This window comes from Kockovaella imperatae (assembly GCF_002102565.1).
Source record: "Kockovaella imperatae strain NRRL Y-17943 chromosome Unknown BD324scaffold_13, whole genome shotgun sequence".
NCBI lineage: Eukaryota > Fungi > Basidiomycota > Tremellomycetes > Tremellales > Cuniculitremaceae > Kockovaella > Kockovaella imperatae.
Window position 1 is genome coordinate 447,463 of NW_019028953.1, and position 14,101 is coordinate 461,563.

Sequence of the window (14,101 nt, forward strand, 5' to 3'; positions counted from 1 at the left end):
TCGGGGCTCCAGCTACCCCCCAGAAGGCCATGGCGGTGGAGATTGAAGATCCCGATAGACGTGCTGATATTCCTATGCAGTCATGCACGGCGACGTCAGGGGTGCTATGGAGCCCAAGGAGCTTTGGTAACGGTGATGGGACTGTCTTGAGACGCTACATCTTTCAAGCCGGTGACTTTGATCCCTTGCGATTCCAGTCTCTGCTCAACTTCATCACCCCCGCATAAGCCTCCTATCCATATGCTCTGTATGACGACTCGTTTGCCGATCACTTCTCCTAGAAACATTTTGCGTAGACCTCCATGCGGTTTCTTCCAGTCTGGGAACGTTGACAACTGGTGTAACATAGGGGAATGCTCGGAGAATGAAGCGCCTCGTTTGAATAAGGTCACGCGATGCAGGGAGAGTGTGTACATGTCGGTCATGGGAGAGCGGGGATTTAGCGCATTGCTCAGGGCTTGCGCTGGTGTCGTGGATGAATCTGAACAGAGTAAGCCCTATGTAGTGTCGCTAAACTAAAGACGTACCAAGTAATTGGGCTGATCCAAATAGGTATCTGCGAAGCGTCAATACTGGTCAGGTATGGGGGCACTCACGGGAAGAAAGAGTAATCATCGAGACCCCAGACTCCGTGCGAACCAGCTGGCTCGAGCCTGTACTTCTTTTGGAGAAGCGTCACAAGTTCCAGGTACCTGTGTGGTTGCATGAACAACCAGGACGGGACCTACGACCTGTGTACCTACTTTGGAAACACCCTTAAGATCAATTCGTCTTCCTCTTCCTCCGACTTTATCCACCCGGAAGCGACGCAAGACCACAGGACAAGTACGAACGCGAGCTCGTGACCTGTTCCATAGTCTAACCTGGTCGGTTGGCCAAAGGGTGTGGACTGGATGAGTAGAGGGAGGATTTGGTCTGGAAGGTATACTGGAATATTTGGGAAGGATTTCACGATCAAAGGCAGCCGCTGAGTCTTGTCAGACACCTTCAAGGTTCAGGTGATACCTACTGAATCGACTAGCTTTATATAGTCTCTGAATGCTAGATTACCGAAACGTTGACTGGATAATGGCTGCAGAGGGACTTCGTCGATCCAATCTATCATTTGCACCAAAAGATCCATCAGAGCTGTGATGGCCTACTCAGAGGATCAGCAGGGCGATGCATACACCCTGTATCACCTCGGATGTGCTGTCTGACCCATGTAGAATCTCCTTCCCCTTGATTCTGTCGCATCGCTGCTTTGTCCACTCCCAGAATGACCTGAATGCGTTGGTCGCTGGCCATACATCCACTGCGGCGTCCGAGGTCAGAACTCGAGCGGGAGCGCTTGGCATCGCATTCGTAGTCATGAGCCTCGATGATGATGCTTCTGGCTGATCAGATTGCATTCTGTGTGCGAGTCAACGGTGAAAGTACGGTCCATAACCCAACCTCTGAGCCTGTTGTTCCTCTGTTGTTGACCACGTGGTGGGGCAATGATCGATAATTTTCAAGCATATCAGTTGAAATGCCATTCTGTGTGTATAATCTTGCTATCATCATTGCAGACATCGAGGGCGGTCTGAGGTAATGCAGTTCAGCATGCCTCAATATCTCCTTCGAATAGCTCAGGAGAACCTCACATTCCGCTTGCCCCATCTCTATTCCATCGCCGATGTCTTCAACTTCGAGCTGAAGATTGTTTCGACAGACCTGTACCGGGGAGCCTTAGTGGTCGAACTGGAGGATGAAAAGCATCTGCAACAGCTTTTGGACAGAGGGCTCCAGATCATGTAGGCTCCTCTCTGATCCTTCTGACTGTGCTGACACTCGGGCTTAGGTGGGCAGCAGAGCTCTTCGCCGAAGGGTCAAGCTATGATGAATTGCATACTGTCATTCGGGGACAAAAACAGTCGAGCTCGAGATATGCTCCGTTCATGAATACATCGTTTCGATTTTCAGTAGAGGGAACAAATCATCGGATAAGCAATAAGCGAACGGTGTGAGTGTGCTTCTGGGACCTCTACGTAGTGTTCCCCACTGACAAAGTCGCAGGGAAACGGTCCAGTCTTTCGCCTACCTCGACTTCCAAGGCGATATTAAGATGAGAGATGCAGAGATCGAATGGATCGTTTTCGAGGACTGTGAGATTTTGAAGAACCAGCAGCTTAATCTGAAGCTGATTAGCCTTCTAGATGACCTGAAGGAATTGAACACGCCAGAAGAGCGCTTAGCATATGACGGTCATTTCCAACGGGTCTATTTTGGACGACGGGTGGGTACTTCTTCAAATGAGCCGCTCGTGACACCTTTGACGCCTTGTGACAGATTGATCACTCCCGTGCTCGCACTTTGATGACATCTCACGCGGTCAAGAGGCGTGTGTTTTTCGGGAATACTTCGATGGAAGCTGAAATGGGATTTCTTATGGCCAGTCAAGCTCTTGTGCGTGTCCTCTTTAGCGTCAAGAACGGGGCATCGCTATAACGCAGTTTAGCCGGCGCCTGGAAAGATCGTATACGACCCATTCGCAGGTACCGGCTCCTTGCTATATTCCTGTGCTCATTGGGGCACCTATGTCATGGCGTCGGACATTGATGGACGTCAAATGAGGGGCAAGGGCGAGTCTCCAACGTTTCATTTCGAGGCTTCACTGACAGATCCTGCGCAGGCAAAGGCAAGGACATGATGCCTGGAATGTTGCGAGCAGCTGCACAATACGGCGTGGCGGACAAATTTCTCGGCATGATGTGCTATGATGTGACGCTCAATCCCATCCGACGTGGCGGTTGGATCGATGCCATCGTTACTGATCCGCCATGTAAGTTCTGATTCTGTGGACCAATCTCATCGCGTATAGACGGAGTCAGAGCGGGTGCCAAACGCTTAGGCAAGAAGGATAAACGACCGCCAGCTCGAGACGAACCATTTGTTTTTCCCGATGGACGTGTGGCGCATTTGTGAGGCTAACACATATCTTTATTCGCTTACATACAACGCAGGCAACCCGGCTACCTTCCTCCTTCACGCCCTTACGTCCTGACTCATCTCACTCTGGATCTTATCCGGTTAGCGAGATACTTACTTGTTCCTGGTGGTCGCCTAGTCTTCTTCTTACCGACTACTTCTGAAGAGTATCAATCGATCAAGATACCGCAAGTGGAGGGCATGTTGGAAGTCACCAAGGGAGGCGTGCCGATACAGGACTTTGGAACTTGGGGCCGACGTGTGAGTCTTTTGGCCTTGCAATCAGTTTTAGGCGTCAACACTGAGACTGCTGTGCTGTATAGATGATCACCATGGAGAAAGTCGCGCAGGATGATGGTGAACCGCCGAAATTCACAGACTATTCAGAGGTTGAAACTCAACCCGGAGACAAGACCTTCCAGGAGCGTGTGAGTGTACAGGAACGTCTATCGCTAGCATTTGCTGACGTCTATTAAGTATTGGGATAGTTTTGCCTCAAAAACGAACGGCTCACCAGCTGTGGAGCAGATTGCTCAGCACCGAGATGCATGATGCCTTGGAGCATAGCCTTATCACGACAAGAACGGATATGCCTTCTTGAGACCCTCTGATCCGTCGATGCCTTTCGAGCACTCCCTCCATTCCTCAACCCATCCAGCGCCAATTCTTCCTACTTTACCGTCGGCACCTGTGGGGATGGCAAAGACTCTGACCGCGAGCCATGACGTTCCCTTCTGGAACGATCCGACAATAAGCGGAGCGATGGGTCTCGGTGTAATCAAATTCGAGTTCCCATCCATGACTTGAATCTTGCCCTGCCCAGTTCCAATGAGATCTATGATCCCGCTCACTCCGGCCCTGGAATGAATTATTGCCGAGGTCCCTGTCTGCTGAAAGCCATGAATCCCGTCTTCTAGACGGGATACTGCGTCCAGTCTTCTCTCAGAGCGTGATGGACCAGATGTACCGTGGATCGCGAAACCTCCCTCACTGAAAAGGATATCTCGTTCGGAATTGTTGATGACCTTATGAATCCGTGTATGATGGGCCGCATCTTTGCTTGAAGGTGGTATCAGCCAGGTAATCACCTTGACGTTGCCTAGGAGAGATGTAAGCAACACGCTCCCTCGTCAGCGGAGAGGCTCACTCCAAGGTCGCCAGGACGATTTGAGGATACCATGCTCTATGAATTCGACATCATCCACCAGGCGCCTCACTGTCCATCGTTCGCCTTCAGAGTCATCGCATAAAGCCAATGTGGAATCGGGAGCATGTTGATTCAGGCCCATACAGCCCACGGGCACGCTGAAGCCAAATGCAGAGGAGTAGGCGAATTTGCCATACTTTGCCTATAATCATGAATGATTGAGCACAATGGCCGAAAAATGCATCTAAACTGTGACTCACCGCCGCTGCGCGCATCTGGAATGCAATCCTGGAGAAGCCGTCAATAAGGCTCCTTTCAGGCCTGCAAAGATTCTGGACTCACTGCCCTGATGATAGGACAAAAGTGTGTCCTGCCGCGTGGCTGAAGCATTGCATCCACGGTTCGACCGGTGTGAAGGGCCGGTCGACAAAAGATTGAGGATATGGCTCTTCCTTGACTTGCCAAAATGGATGAGATTCTGGTAAGGCGAGCACGAGAAAGGATTTCAGAGCCCAATAGGGAGACTGGGGGGAGTTGTAATCCTAGATGCAAACTCAATATCGGCCCACATTCAGAGATCGCCAACGCGATGCTTACCTCTGACATGAATTGGCTTGGCGATGTCCAGCCAATAGTCAATGACCCATCCCTTGCGAAACATTCTGCACGCCTAGTGAACCAACGGATATTTCGGAGCAGAAGACCCTTGATGACGCCGAGGGAGAATGGCGGAGGTAGCTGTAAACCGTCGTGAAGTCAGCTTGGTGGACCGGAATGATCTCAATCAGACTTGCCTGTAGTCCCGAGAAAGCAAGAGCTGCCCAGAACGAGCTCGTGGCAAATCGATAAGTCATGCTCCTTCCGAATGGGATGGCCCCTCCGTCCGGAGCGAACAATTGGATGGCATTGGGAAGATTGGCAATCGCACGTTGACGGTACAGTCTGGCACGTTCGGGATCGGACTCCCGGCAGAGGTGCGAATAGATTAGTGTGTAGAAAGGGATCGCGAAGGAGGTGGCGTAATAATCGTACGCCTTGGTCGTTTCGTTTGGGCCATCAGAGGGAAAACCCTGTTGATGATGGGCTCAAGGTGAGCCATTTTGCAAATGATTATACGCAGGACTCACATGATCACCATACCAGCATTCGACATATTCTAATGTCTCCTCCAGTCTCTTCTTGTTGTATCTTGCACCGACTGACCGAAGTCCGAGGTTAGTGAGGACCAAGAAGACTGATCAGGCTTGATCAGCTGCGGAGCTTGACAATGATACTGCTGAGCTGGCCCACATTGCCAGTTGTTCTCCGGTAATTCAAGCTCGTTGATCTGAAGCAGCCAGTCATTGAGCCTTTCTTTCGCCTCTGGCGGAAGTGGGTCCCAAAAAACTTGGGGAGCAATGGTCAATGCGAATCCCTGACACCCGACATAAGTCTCTGATTGCAAGAGGGCCATTTGCTCACAATCGGAGCCATCTCGACAAATCGCTGATCTCTAGTATAGCATTTCCCCCAAAATTCATCTTCCAACTGCTCATTCGTACCGCTGTTCAAACCCCTCACCCAATCATTCCGAATCGTCTTGAACTCGTCCCGCTCAGGCTCACAGCTCAGCAAAGGTGCGAGACCCCATATGCACCGAGCGAATCCCTCTAGCTCCGCTGCCACTGGATCAAAAATGGTGCCTGTGTATCCGAGGTGTACTCGAGCTCCTCCAGATGATTGTGCGGAATGGACAGGTTTCAACAGGGAATGTAAGAGATGAACCAGGTCCTCCCGTGTCACCAAGGGATTGGAGGTTATTGCCTCGACAGGGGTCATGGAGGCGACAGGAGAGGGTGCCCTGACTCGCATTGGGCACCAGTGGGTTTGGAAGATGCGTCTTAAAAGGTCAGATCAATAGATTCGGTCATTTGAGATGATCTATGGATGTTCGGTAAAGGAGTACACCCGGATATCCGACGTATATCCACCGAGTTGGGGCCAGTAGCTACTGGGTGGTGGTGGTGCTGCAGTGACGATCATCTGTACTGGATTGCAACCATTTGCAGCATGACCATCTCGAACACCTCTCTCCGTGTCGCATGCTCTCTGGTCATGCCATGCTCTCTGCACTGATATGGTTGCAGAAGGAAACTGATCAGTCACTAGGACTCCCAGATCGATCGTGGGAGAGCTATGCCACGTGATATACACGTTAGGGTCAAAGTGGGTCAGGTTGGCTGTCGTGCAGACGAGGTTGTGATCCAGTACAAGTTGACCTTGCCTATGGAGCATGGCGTGGCCTTGATTAGAGATACAGAGCGTGACACGAAGGGCGTGGAACCTTTAAGTGGCTTGCAGCCGGGACGTGAAGCTTAGGGCGTGATCCGACCAACCTTCGCAATCAACGTGTGTGTCCACACACTCTCATTCCTCCTTCCTCTTGCTCAACACCTCGCCATTGCCTCGACTCATCTTGCCTGACGGGCCCAATATACATCTCACCATGTCCCAGTCGCTGTTGAAACAACTCTTTCCCCCCGACCTTCCTGTCGCTTCTTCTTCATCATCATCACCCTCGGTTCGACCGTCATCCTTCCCTCCTCAACATCCCACCGACATGTTCCCCGATTCCTCAGGACTCTTTCCCGATCCTGACGAAGATGGAGGGGAAGAGAACATCTTTCGAGATATGACATTCCCAGATATTCTAGAAGAGTTGAATGCGCGATTCTTGGTCAACCTGCCAAAGGAGGAAATGGGACTCGTCAGAGTCTATTGGCAAGCTGAACAAGCGTGAGCCGGGGCCAGGATCGGGCCAGAACGAGCGTCACTGAGCGCTGAGATCCTTCGATACAGACATTGGTTTTATGAGGATTACCTTCGGCCTCTCAACCCTCTTCTACCTTCACTTTCTCAACGTAATTTCACCCATCTCATCATCGCTTCGTCGCCTCTATACACTCATCTCAGCGATGAAGAGTATGATCAAGTTTGGGAAGAATACTGCAATTACAAGCGGATGGTACCATGCTGTGGCGGTATCCTCATAAACGATGCTGCCGATAAAGTGAGTCCTCTGACTGTAGAGGCTTTGTCTCCATTCACGCAATCTAGGTCCTCATGGTCCGAGGATGGAAATCCAACGCTGGTTGGAGTTTTCCTCGAGGCAAAATCAATTCTGCGGAGCCAGAAGAAGCATGTGCGATACGCGAGGTGGGACACAAGTCACTGGTCCTTGTCTGAGTCTGTCTGATCGATCGATCCGCAGGTAGAAGAAGAGACCGGCTTCGACCTGACGGGGATGATCAACAAGAAAGACTCAATTCAGACTCAGGTCAACGCGCAGACCATCACCATGTTTATCGTCATGGGCATTGATGAGAATACGACATTTCAGACGCAAACGAGGAAGGAGATTGGGGTGAGTTTGGAGGCATCCAATAGTGTCCTTTACGAGCTCATTTGCGACCTTAGGCTATCGAGTGGGTCCCGTTTGTTGATCTACCGACGTGGACAAATAAACGAGGTCCAAAGACGACCAATGAAAAGGGCAAAAAGAGATTTTACAATGTCACGCCTTTCGTCGGGTACGCCGTCTTTCGCCTGCTGCGGAGTAATCTCTGCTGACAATGTGTAGACCGCTCAAACGCTGGCTCTCCGAGCATGGCGTCAATCCTCACCAGAAGAAGAAAACCCAGCGAGGCGCCGATCCCAAAGTGGGAGGTCTGCGGAACCTGGAGCCCTTTCAATTCGATTCTCCACCTTCTACGCCACCTCGCCAGCCTGCTCAAGCACAACGAGCTCAGCCGAGTGATTCTCAAGTCTCTGCTTTGGACAACCTTTTTGATCGTTTCATCCACAAACAGAATCAAGATTTGCAAATTTCAGGATCGGGTGATAATCAAGCCGGGCTGGAGAGACTTTTTGGCAACCTCGCGGTAGCCTCGCATCAGCCACCCGCTCAGGACGACGATAAGACGAGAGAGGCCAAGGAAGATGACGATCTTGCGAGGCTGTTGAGCGGATTGACTAGCACGCCTACCCCGCATCCTCCTGCACTCGTTAATCCTCCGCCCACTGAGAAGGCTTCAAAGCTGCTCGCCTTGCTTAATCCCACTTCTCCACTTGCCAACTCGAGCACTGTAGCTCAGCCCGAACCTTCCCCGACCAGAGCCCCTAGAGCGCCTGTGAAGCCACATCAAGCTTCACTCCTCGCTGTCTTATCGCCGGGAACACAGAACCCACGAACCGCCCCAGCCGCCGTATATGATGACACCAACAGCATCGCGCACTTAAATCGACCGACCACTCTGCCGACTTCCCCGAAGCCGCCGAGCCCAGATCAGGCGCAGAAGGAGAGGTCGAGGAAACAGCGGGCGCTCTTGGAGCAGATCACAGGCGGAATAGGTCTGAAAATACCTCTTCAGCAGTCGTCGGTGTCTGGCGAGAGGAGCCTTCCCGACGCAAACCGAGCGGGAAATCCAGAAGGCATACCCGTAGAGTTGGGAAAGATGCCTTTCTCACCAACCGCATTACCTCTTCAGAATCATGATATGCCTCCAAGAGCTAATAATGATGCCGCGTTTGCTAGCTATGCTATGGCGCCGTCTGGACGTCAGAATCATTCGCCTTCAGATGGGTATCTACAGCATCCGCACGCTGCTCCACCGCCCTACGAATCCTCAACTCATGGACAGTCTCACGGAGCTCCCATGGGTGTCCGTCTCGGTCAGGGCCACCACAACCCGCATGTAGCTTTTGAAACAACGGCTGATGGCTCGTTTTCTGGTCACATCAATCCTGTGGGGTCGGGTCCTCCTGCTCACCTACAAGGGCAAATGAATTTACCGGTCGTGCGACCATATGGTGTTCCGCAAGGGCAGTTTGCGACCCAGCATCTTCACCGGCCAGCTCCTCTGACTGTGCCACCTGGACAGGTTGGGCCAATGCCACACGCTACATCGATAGCCTTTACAGGTCACCCGATGTCGAACGGAGTTATGGGATCACCTCCCTCTGGTGGACCACCAGTTGGTGGCATGTCTGGCGCGCCAAATGCGGGATACCCATCCCAGGCCTTTCGGCCACCTCATAGCCAGCAAAATTTTGGACCTGGTGTTCGACCTACCGGTCCTCCCTACGGCTTTCAGGGTCCCATCCGACCGATACCTCAAGGCTCCGGAGTGCCTTCAGGCATCTCCTTCACTGGCCGACCTCCTAGCCACCAAAACCTGTTCCCAGCCCATCAAGCGAACCTCGCTCCTGGGCCCCAGAGACACTTTGACGCCTCGTATGCTCAAGGCGTCGTATCGAATCACTCTCAGGGAGCTCTAAATGGTTTGAAACATCCTCAGCCTATGCCTCCTGCTCCTGCACCTGTACCGGTTGTCTCGCCATCGACCGGAATACCTGACCTGCCGCGTCCAGCCCAAGGTCAGGGTCCTGGTCAAGTTCAGGGTACCATGCTCCAGCCAATGCCGAGGGCAGGTAATGCAGGTGCCATTCTCGGCTTTCTGAACGATGGAAGACGATGAATGTGAAAGCGGAGCAAGACCGTATTGCGTAATCAACGCGCATGATGTCAAGCTGAGAAACCTTCCCACGCGTATGCAGCCTGTGTCATCGTCGCGCCTGTCGTGCATTTGTCTATACGATCATGTGCATCCCATCTGTCCAGACAAAGCATCGTGCTCTCGGCGGCTACTTCGGGCCGCTTTTAACAGATCCATTGTATATCCGAATATCCGGACCCCACTTGGCACATGTCGAGGTGCCTATAGCAGCTCTCCAACCACTCGCGGATTGCTCTTCACTCTCGCATCGATGGGAGCTTGTCTATCGCGTGCCAGTACCGAGTCTGACGCTGCGTCCTCCAACACATACTGGTCATCCACCGCCATCCAGCCAAAACTTTCCCAGGTATCTGTACCCAACATGACGAGCACGCCTAGCACCGAAACCAGCTCGAAGGGCACTGGGGCCATACTCAGCCAATCGGTCGCTGTGAAGATTGTCGAAGTGGCGAACAAGTACGAGCCAAGCGATGTGAGTCGTTGTCATGAGCATCGTGGACGTACAGCTCGACGCTGATGCTCTCGATGCTTTGCAGGGCGAAAAGTTGACTAGGAATCCAGAGTACACTACTCCCGGTGGCCCGAATACGTACCACTGTTCAAAATGTGAGTGCAAGCTCATCCACGAGCGGCCTGTTGTATGGTAAGCCGACGGATACGAGCTCATTTCACATTCCAGATGAGACCTCATGGACGGAGGGTTTCTTCCCCGGAATGCTGTGGTGCCTAGTCGAGCGATATCGCTTGAATCGGGACTTGATTCCTGCTTCTTACACTGAGGAGGAGCTCATCCGCCTGGCAAGAAGGTATCAGAAAGATTTTGAATACCGGAAATCTCCAGCGACAAACCATGATCAAGGATTCAGGTTCCAACTGTCATATGGCAAGTGAGTGTGAGCAAGCGAAAGACGGAGCGTAGGGGGCTCGGATAACACTGGGAACTTTGGCCTGACTCTCACCTACGATTTCAGAGATTTTGAACTCACTGGATCTCAACATGCCAAGGAGGTTTTGATTGAAGCTGCTGATTCACTACTGGCACGATACAACCCAATCGTGAATACAATCGATGATGTTCATCATGAGCTCACTTCTCATATGCCCCAGGTTGGATGTATTCGCTCATGGGATAGCATGGTCACAGCGAAGGAGCCGACCAAATATGGCAGAGATCGTCAAGATCAGCATTACCTAGTGATCATTGATAACATGGTGCGTCCTGCGTTGCTCCGAAGAATCATAGGCCTGAGTCTTCCCTGCTGATGTCTCGGGCCCCTCAGATGAATCTTGACATGCTTTACGAAGCTAGCAAGCTTACTGGCGACCCTAAATACGCAAACGTCGCTACGCATCAAGCTGAAAAGAGCATGACGAGTCACGTACGAAAAGACGGGACGACGTATCACGTCGTCAACTTCGATCAAAAGACGGGGGAGCCGATGGAATTCATGACTGCTCAGGGTAAGTCAGACGAGGGCGAGGGGGAGGGCTCAGCAGTTGATGGACTGAGCTGATGGGCATGAATAAGGTTACGCTGATGATAGTGTCTGGTCTCGTGGACAGGCTTGGGGCATTTATGGATATGCACAGTGTGGTGAGTGCGCGATGAATGGGACGTCAATCGCTCATATCCAATTGTTGTGTTTAGCTCTGAGAACAGGCAGGAAAGACTTCCTGGACACCTCCAGAAAGCTGGCAGATGTCTTTCTATCACTCTTACCAGAATCAGGCGTTCCGTGGTGGTAGGTCATCGTTGATGCCCTCTCCTGCATCGATCTGGGCTCTCTGCTGACGGTGTGTTATCAGGGACTTCAGAGCTCCTACTCCATGCCCTTATGACGCTTCAGCCGCGACTATCACTGCTCGTGGACTCCAGATGCTGCACAAGTTGCTAAGGGATTCCGATCCGACTGCAGCGAATCATTACTTGGACAGAGCCAAAAAATTGATAGACGACACGGTGCGAGAGTGTCTGACGCCCGAGGCGAGACTAGTCGACGGCAAAGTGGATTGGGGTAAGGACGATTGGGAGACGATACTACAGGTGTGTCATGATACAGTACACTCCCTGGACGCGGTCCGCGGCTGACGCACAAACCCAGCACTCCACTATCAATGGGAACCCTGTTGCTGTGAGGCGAATAATGGATCATGGTTTGGTATGTGAGTAGCCTGGGGATTCATCCACCTTTCGGCGCCATCTGATGATCGTCGCGGACCATAGATGCCGATTACTACTTTGTCGAGTATGGCAACGAGGCTTTGAAGATGAGCCGAGGGACGTAGAGCATCGTGGTTCGGGCCTGACAGTGGTCGAACAAGCATCTGCAGAACGGGGCGCATACACTCTTTTCTTCCTAGATGAACATGGTATCCCATTGGCCATTTTATGAGAGCCCGGAACATCTCCCGGCTGAATGTATCCAAAAAGCATTGCATGAGAGATCTCGAGAATACACACGTAACCTTACACTGCCAAATCTTCAAGCCTTCCCATCCACCGTCAAACCTATTCCTGGTGTCGCTCATATCGTCCGACCACGATGGCGTGGTCTCTTTCATACGGCTCCAAGGTGATTTGTTCTGAGAAAGGTTGTCAGAACCAGAGTCTGGACTGATTTGCGAGAGAAGGCTCACCCTTTGGCTTGATTCCCTCTTTTCTCATGTTGTTGACTTCACTAGCAAACACTTGTGTCGCGGGAGCAGTCGAGTCGATACAGTTTGCCTTGATGGATATGACAATGGCACCTCCGTTTTTGAGGAAATGATGAGCGTTGAGGGCGATGATACGAGCTTGATCCGGTTGTGCGACATCTGCAAAGATGACGTCCACCATCTGAACGAGCATTCGGTATTTCTGAGGGTGTCGTGCGTCTTCCACAATGGCTTTAGGAAGCATGTCAGCGAGAACGAATGGGAGAGATTGAAAGACGCATACGAATGACGTTGGTCCTCTTCTTTGCCATTCCGATCAGATCTCGACCTGATCGATGAGAGAACTCCACAGCGTAGACGACGCCTTCTGGCCCAACAATATCGGAGACGTGAGAGACAGTAGATCCCGACGCAGCTCCCAGGTACAAGGTCTTGGCTCCTGGTTTGATCTGCCGAAGAGAGGTGAGTGAGTTTTGGAATATCGAAGGTTTTGTTTGCTCTGCTGACTCACGTGAATCTCGTCCAAACCTCCAAGGATACCAGCAGCCAATTTTGATCTGAAAGGGTTCCAAACTCTGTATTCTACCTTTTCCTCTTCTCCCTCAGCGTTCATAGACGCGATACTGATCCTCTTTTCGCCGTAGACTGATTCTCCAGGTGTCATATTTCGAGTGACCAGCAAGTGTTCTTTGCCTTTGGCGATGTACACTCCGGCATGTCGGTGAGGCTCAAGCGTAACTGCTCCTGGGCCTTTACGTCCAAGTCCAGGTTTACCACCTCGACCTCCACCTCGACCACCTGGTCCACCACGACCTCTGGGTGCTCCTCGTCCACCGCCTATGAGAGAGCCAGCGTCAGCCAAGGCATGATCACCAACCACCCTTAGCGGTGCAAGCAATGAACCCACCTCGTCCACCTGCTGCTCCCCTTCCGGGTGGTCCGCCCCTTCCTCCACCCCCGCCTCTACCCCCTCCAAAACCACCGCCTCTCCCACCTCGTCCACCACCTCGATCGCCGAATCCTCCTCTTCCACCTCTACCGCCGCCTCTGTCGCCTTGAGAAACGGAGGATCAGCTCGAATCACACGGTAATGATACCACGATCAGCTCACCGAATGCCATTGTTGTGTTTCAAGGTTGAGAATGTTGAGCTATACAAGCTGTCAACGATGAGAGTCGAGTGGATAGACAATGGACTGGAACTTGAAATTTTCAGACCCCCCGGAGTCTTCCACATTTTTGGGATAAAGTCAATGTTGGAAATTCCATTCAAAATAAATATTAATCCCTATGCTCTCCTCCTCCTCCGCCTTCATCATCATCGACCCTTCTTTGCTCATCACCGTCATCTAAACCCTCAGTAGCAGCGACCGGGGAGCTTCACTGTAGGGTCGAGTCGAGTAGCTCAGCGACACCTTCTCTGAGGCTCTCGCTATCGCCTGCCGCTCAACTCGCCCGCCGTCGTCCGCCCAAGGCTCGTCTTGTGATTGGTCCGAAAAAAAATATCAGGTCATCGAGTGATCATTTGTTGAAACGTCATTCATCTTGCGTTCCGTACAGCGTAACATTAACCAGACCTGGCAGAGGCAGTCATTCCTCCACAACAAGCTGTCTTCGCCGCAGTGAGTTAATCTCGACGTAAGTTCAACTCAACCTCCTCCCTGCTCCTTTTTGCCCCCCTTCCTCGCCTCGATCCGACGACTTCCCATCGCCGACCCGTTTCATTCGCACACAGACCAGCGTCTCACTCACTTTCAGTGCTATCTTCATCGGTGGAATGTCCTCCAGGCTGACCT

General features: G+C 52.0%; 7 protein-coding genes across 7 annotated transcripts; 4 read left to right on the plus strand and 3 right to left on the minus strand.

Annotated features, from left to right (window-relative positions):
* Positions 1-104: 104 nt before the first annotated feature.
* On the minus strand, positions 105-1,391 carry BD324DRAFT_653062 (Phosphotyrosyl phosphatase activator; the record flags this gene model as incomplete). The annotated part of the gene is made up of 6 exons (XM_022018601.1): positions 105-481; positions 528-556; positions 597-692; positions 744-967; positions 1,010-1,138; positions 1,182-1,391. The coding sequence occupies 6 exons, from the start codon at positions 1,389-1,391 to the stop codon at positions 105-107; spliced, it is 1,065 nt and encodes a 354-aa protein (XP_021869046.1).
* Positions 1,392-1,531: 140 nt separating this feature from the next.
* BD324DRAFT_635090 (S-adenosyl-L-methionine-dependent methyltransferase) lies at positions 1,532-3,512 on the plus strand. The gene is made up of 11 exons (XM_022016783.1): positions 1,532-1,775; positions 1,823-1,984; positions 2,038-2,126; positions 2,178-2,257; positions 2,311-2,427; positions 2,480-2,603; positions 2,654-2,803; positions 2,843-2,942; positions 2,985-3,210; positions 3,273-3,377; positions 3,427-3,512. Exons 1-11 carry the CDS (start codon positions 1,573-1,575, stop codon positions 3,499-3,501), a joined length of 1,431 nt encoding a protein of 476 aa, XP_021869047.1. The 5' UTR covers positions 1,532-1,572; the 3' UTR covers positions 3,502-3,512.
* On the minus strand, positions 3,513-5,987 carry BD324DRAFT_635096 (hypothetical protein). Its single transcript, XM_022016784.1, has 9 exons — positions 5,558-5,987; positions 5,387-5,510; positions 5,224-5,330; positions 4,891-5,166; positions 4,694-4,834; positions 4,439-4,638; positions 4,357-4,384; positions 4,097-4,298; positions 3,513-4,048 (listed from the first exon to the last, which is right to left on the minus strand). The coding sequence occupies exons 1-9, from the start codon at positions 5,945-5,947 to the stop codon at positions 3,522-3,524; spliced, it is 1,995 nt and encodes a 664-aa protein (XP_021869048.1). The 5' UTR covers positions 5,948-5,987; the 3' UTR covers positions 3,513-3,521.
* A 153-nt stretch (positions 5,988-6,140) lies between these two features.
* BD324DRAFT_604335 (hypothetical protein) lies at positions 6,141-9,709 on the plus strand. The gene is made up of 6 exons (XM_022013980.1): positions 6,141-6,871; positions 6,935-7,145; positions 7,193-7,291; positions 7,347-7,499; positions 7,553-7,665; positions 7,716-9,709. Exons 1-6 carry the CDS (start codon positions 6,582-6,584, stop codon positions 9,610-9,612), a joined length of 2,763 nt encoding a protein of 920 aa, XP_021869049.1. The 5' UTR covers positions 6,141-6,581; the 3' UTR covers positions 9,613-9,709.
* BD324DRAFT_135269 (hypothetical protein) lies at positions 9,506-10,534 on the plus strand. Its single transcript, XM_022012004.1, has 3 exons — positions 9,506-10,107; positions 10,213-10,257; positions 10,331-10,534. The coding sequence occupies exons 1-3, from the start codon at positions 9,599-9,601 to the stop codon at positions 10,332-10,334; spliced, it is 558 nt and encodes a 185-aa protein (XP_021869050.1). The 5' UTR covers positions 9,506-9,598; the 3' UTR covers positions 10,335-10,534.
* A 251-nt stretch (positions 10,535-10,785) lies between these two features.
* On the plus strand, positions 10,786-11,937 carry BD324DRAFT_582939 (Six-hairpin glycosidase-like protein; the record flags this gene model as incomplete). Its single annotated transcript, XM_022013587.1, has 7 exons — positions 10,786-10,863; positions 10,932-11,112; positions 11,180-11,245; positions 11,300-11,393; positions 11,458-11,695; positions 11,754-11,814; positions 11,876-11,937. 7 exons carry the CDS (start codon positions 10,786-10,788, stop codon positions 11,935-11,937), a joined length of 780 nt encoding a protein of 259 aa, XP_021869051.1.
* Positions 11,938-12,094: 157 nt separating this feature from the next.
* Positions 12,095-13,496, minus strand: BD324DRAFT_635106 (Fibrillarin-domain-containing protein). Its single transcript, XM_022016785.1, has 6 exons — positions 13,418-13,496; positions 13,214-13,360; positions 12,818-13,143; positions 12,590-12,755; positions 12,289-12,537; positions 12,095-12,234 (listed from the first exon to the last, which is right to left on the minus strand). Exons 1-6 carry the CDS (start codon positions 13,425-13,427, stop codon positions 12,161-12,163), a joined length of 972 nt encoding a protein of 323 aa, XP_021869052.1. The 5' UTR covers positions 13,428-13,496; the 3' UTR covers positions 12,095-12,160.
* Between the last annotated feature and the right edge of the window lie 605 nt (positions 13,497-14,101).

Coding starts and splice junctions, on each gene's coding strand:
- BD324DRAFT_635090 (XM_022016783.1), top strand. CDS start 1,573: ATGCAGTTCAGCATGCCTCAATATCTCCTTCGAATAGCTCAGGAGAAC. Junction 1,776..1,822: donor GACAGAGGGCTCCAGATCAT/GTAGGCTCCTCT, acceptor ACTCGGGCTTAG/GTGGGCAGCAGAGCTCTTCG. Junction 2,428..2,479: donor TTATGGCCAGTCAAGCTCTT/GTGCGTGTCCTC, acceptor AACGCAGTTTAG/CCGGCGCCTGGAAAGATCGT.
- BD324DRAFT_635096 (XM_022016784.1), bottom strand. CDS start 5,947: ATGCGAGTCAGGGCACCCTCTCCTGTCGCCTCCATGACCCCTGTCGAG. Junction 4,639..4,693: donor CAAGCCAATTCATGTCAGAG/GTAAGCATCGCG, acceptor GTTTGCATCTAG/GATTACAACTCCCCCCAGTC. Junction 4,049..4,096: donor ATCGTCCTGGCGACCTTGGA/GTGAGCCTCTCC, acceptor CATCTCTCCTAG/GCAACGTCAAGGTGATTACC.
- BD324DRAFT_604335 (XM_022013980.1), top strand. CDS start 6,582: ATGTCCCAGTCGCTGTTGAAACAACTCTTTCCCCCCGACCTTCCTGTC. Junction 6,872..6,934: donor TATTGGCAAGCTGAACAAGC/GTGAGCCGGGGC, acceptor CCTTCGATACAG/ACATTGGTTTTATGAGGATT. Junction 7,500..7,552: donor AAACGAGGAAGGAGATTGGG/GTGAGTTTGGAG, acceptor TTGCGACCTTAG/GCTATCGAGTGGGTCCCGTT.
- BD324DRAFT_135269 (XM_022012004.1), top strand. CDS start 9,599: ATGGAAGACGATGAATGTGAAAGCGGAGCAAGACCGTATTGCGTAATC. Junction 10,108..10,212: donor ATTGTCGAAGTGGCGAACAA/GTACGAGCCAAG, acceptor CTAGGAATCCAG/AGTACACTACTCCCGGTGGC.
- BD324DRAFT_635106 (XM_022016785.1), bottom strand. Junction 13,144..13,213: donor GGGAGCAGCAGGTGGACGAG/GTGGGTTCATTG, acceptor GCTCTCTCATAG/GCGGTGGACGAGGAGCACCC. Junction 12,756..12,817: donor GAGGTTTGGACGAGATTCAC/GTGAGTCAGCAG, acceptor TCTCTTCGGCAG/ATCAAACCAGGAGCCAAGAC.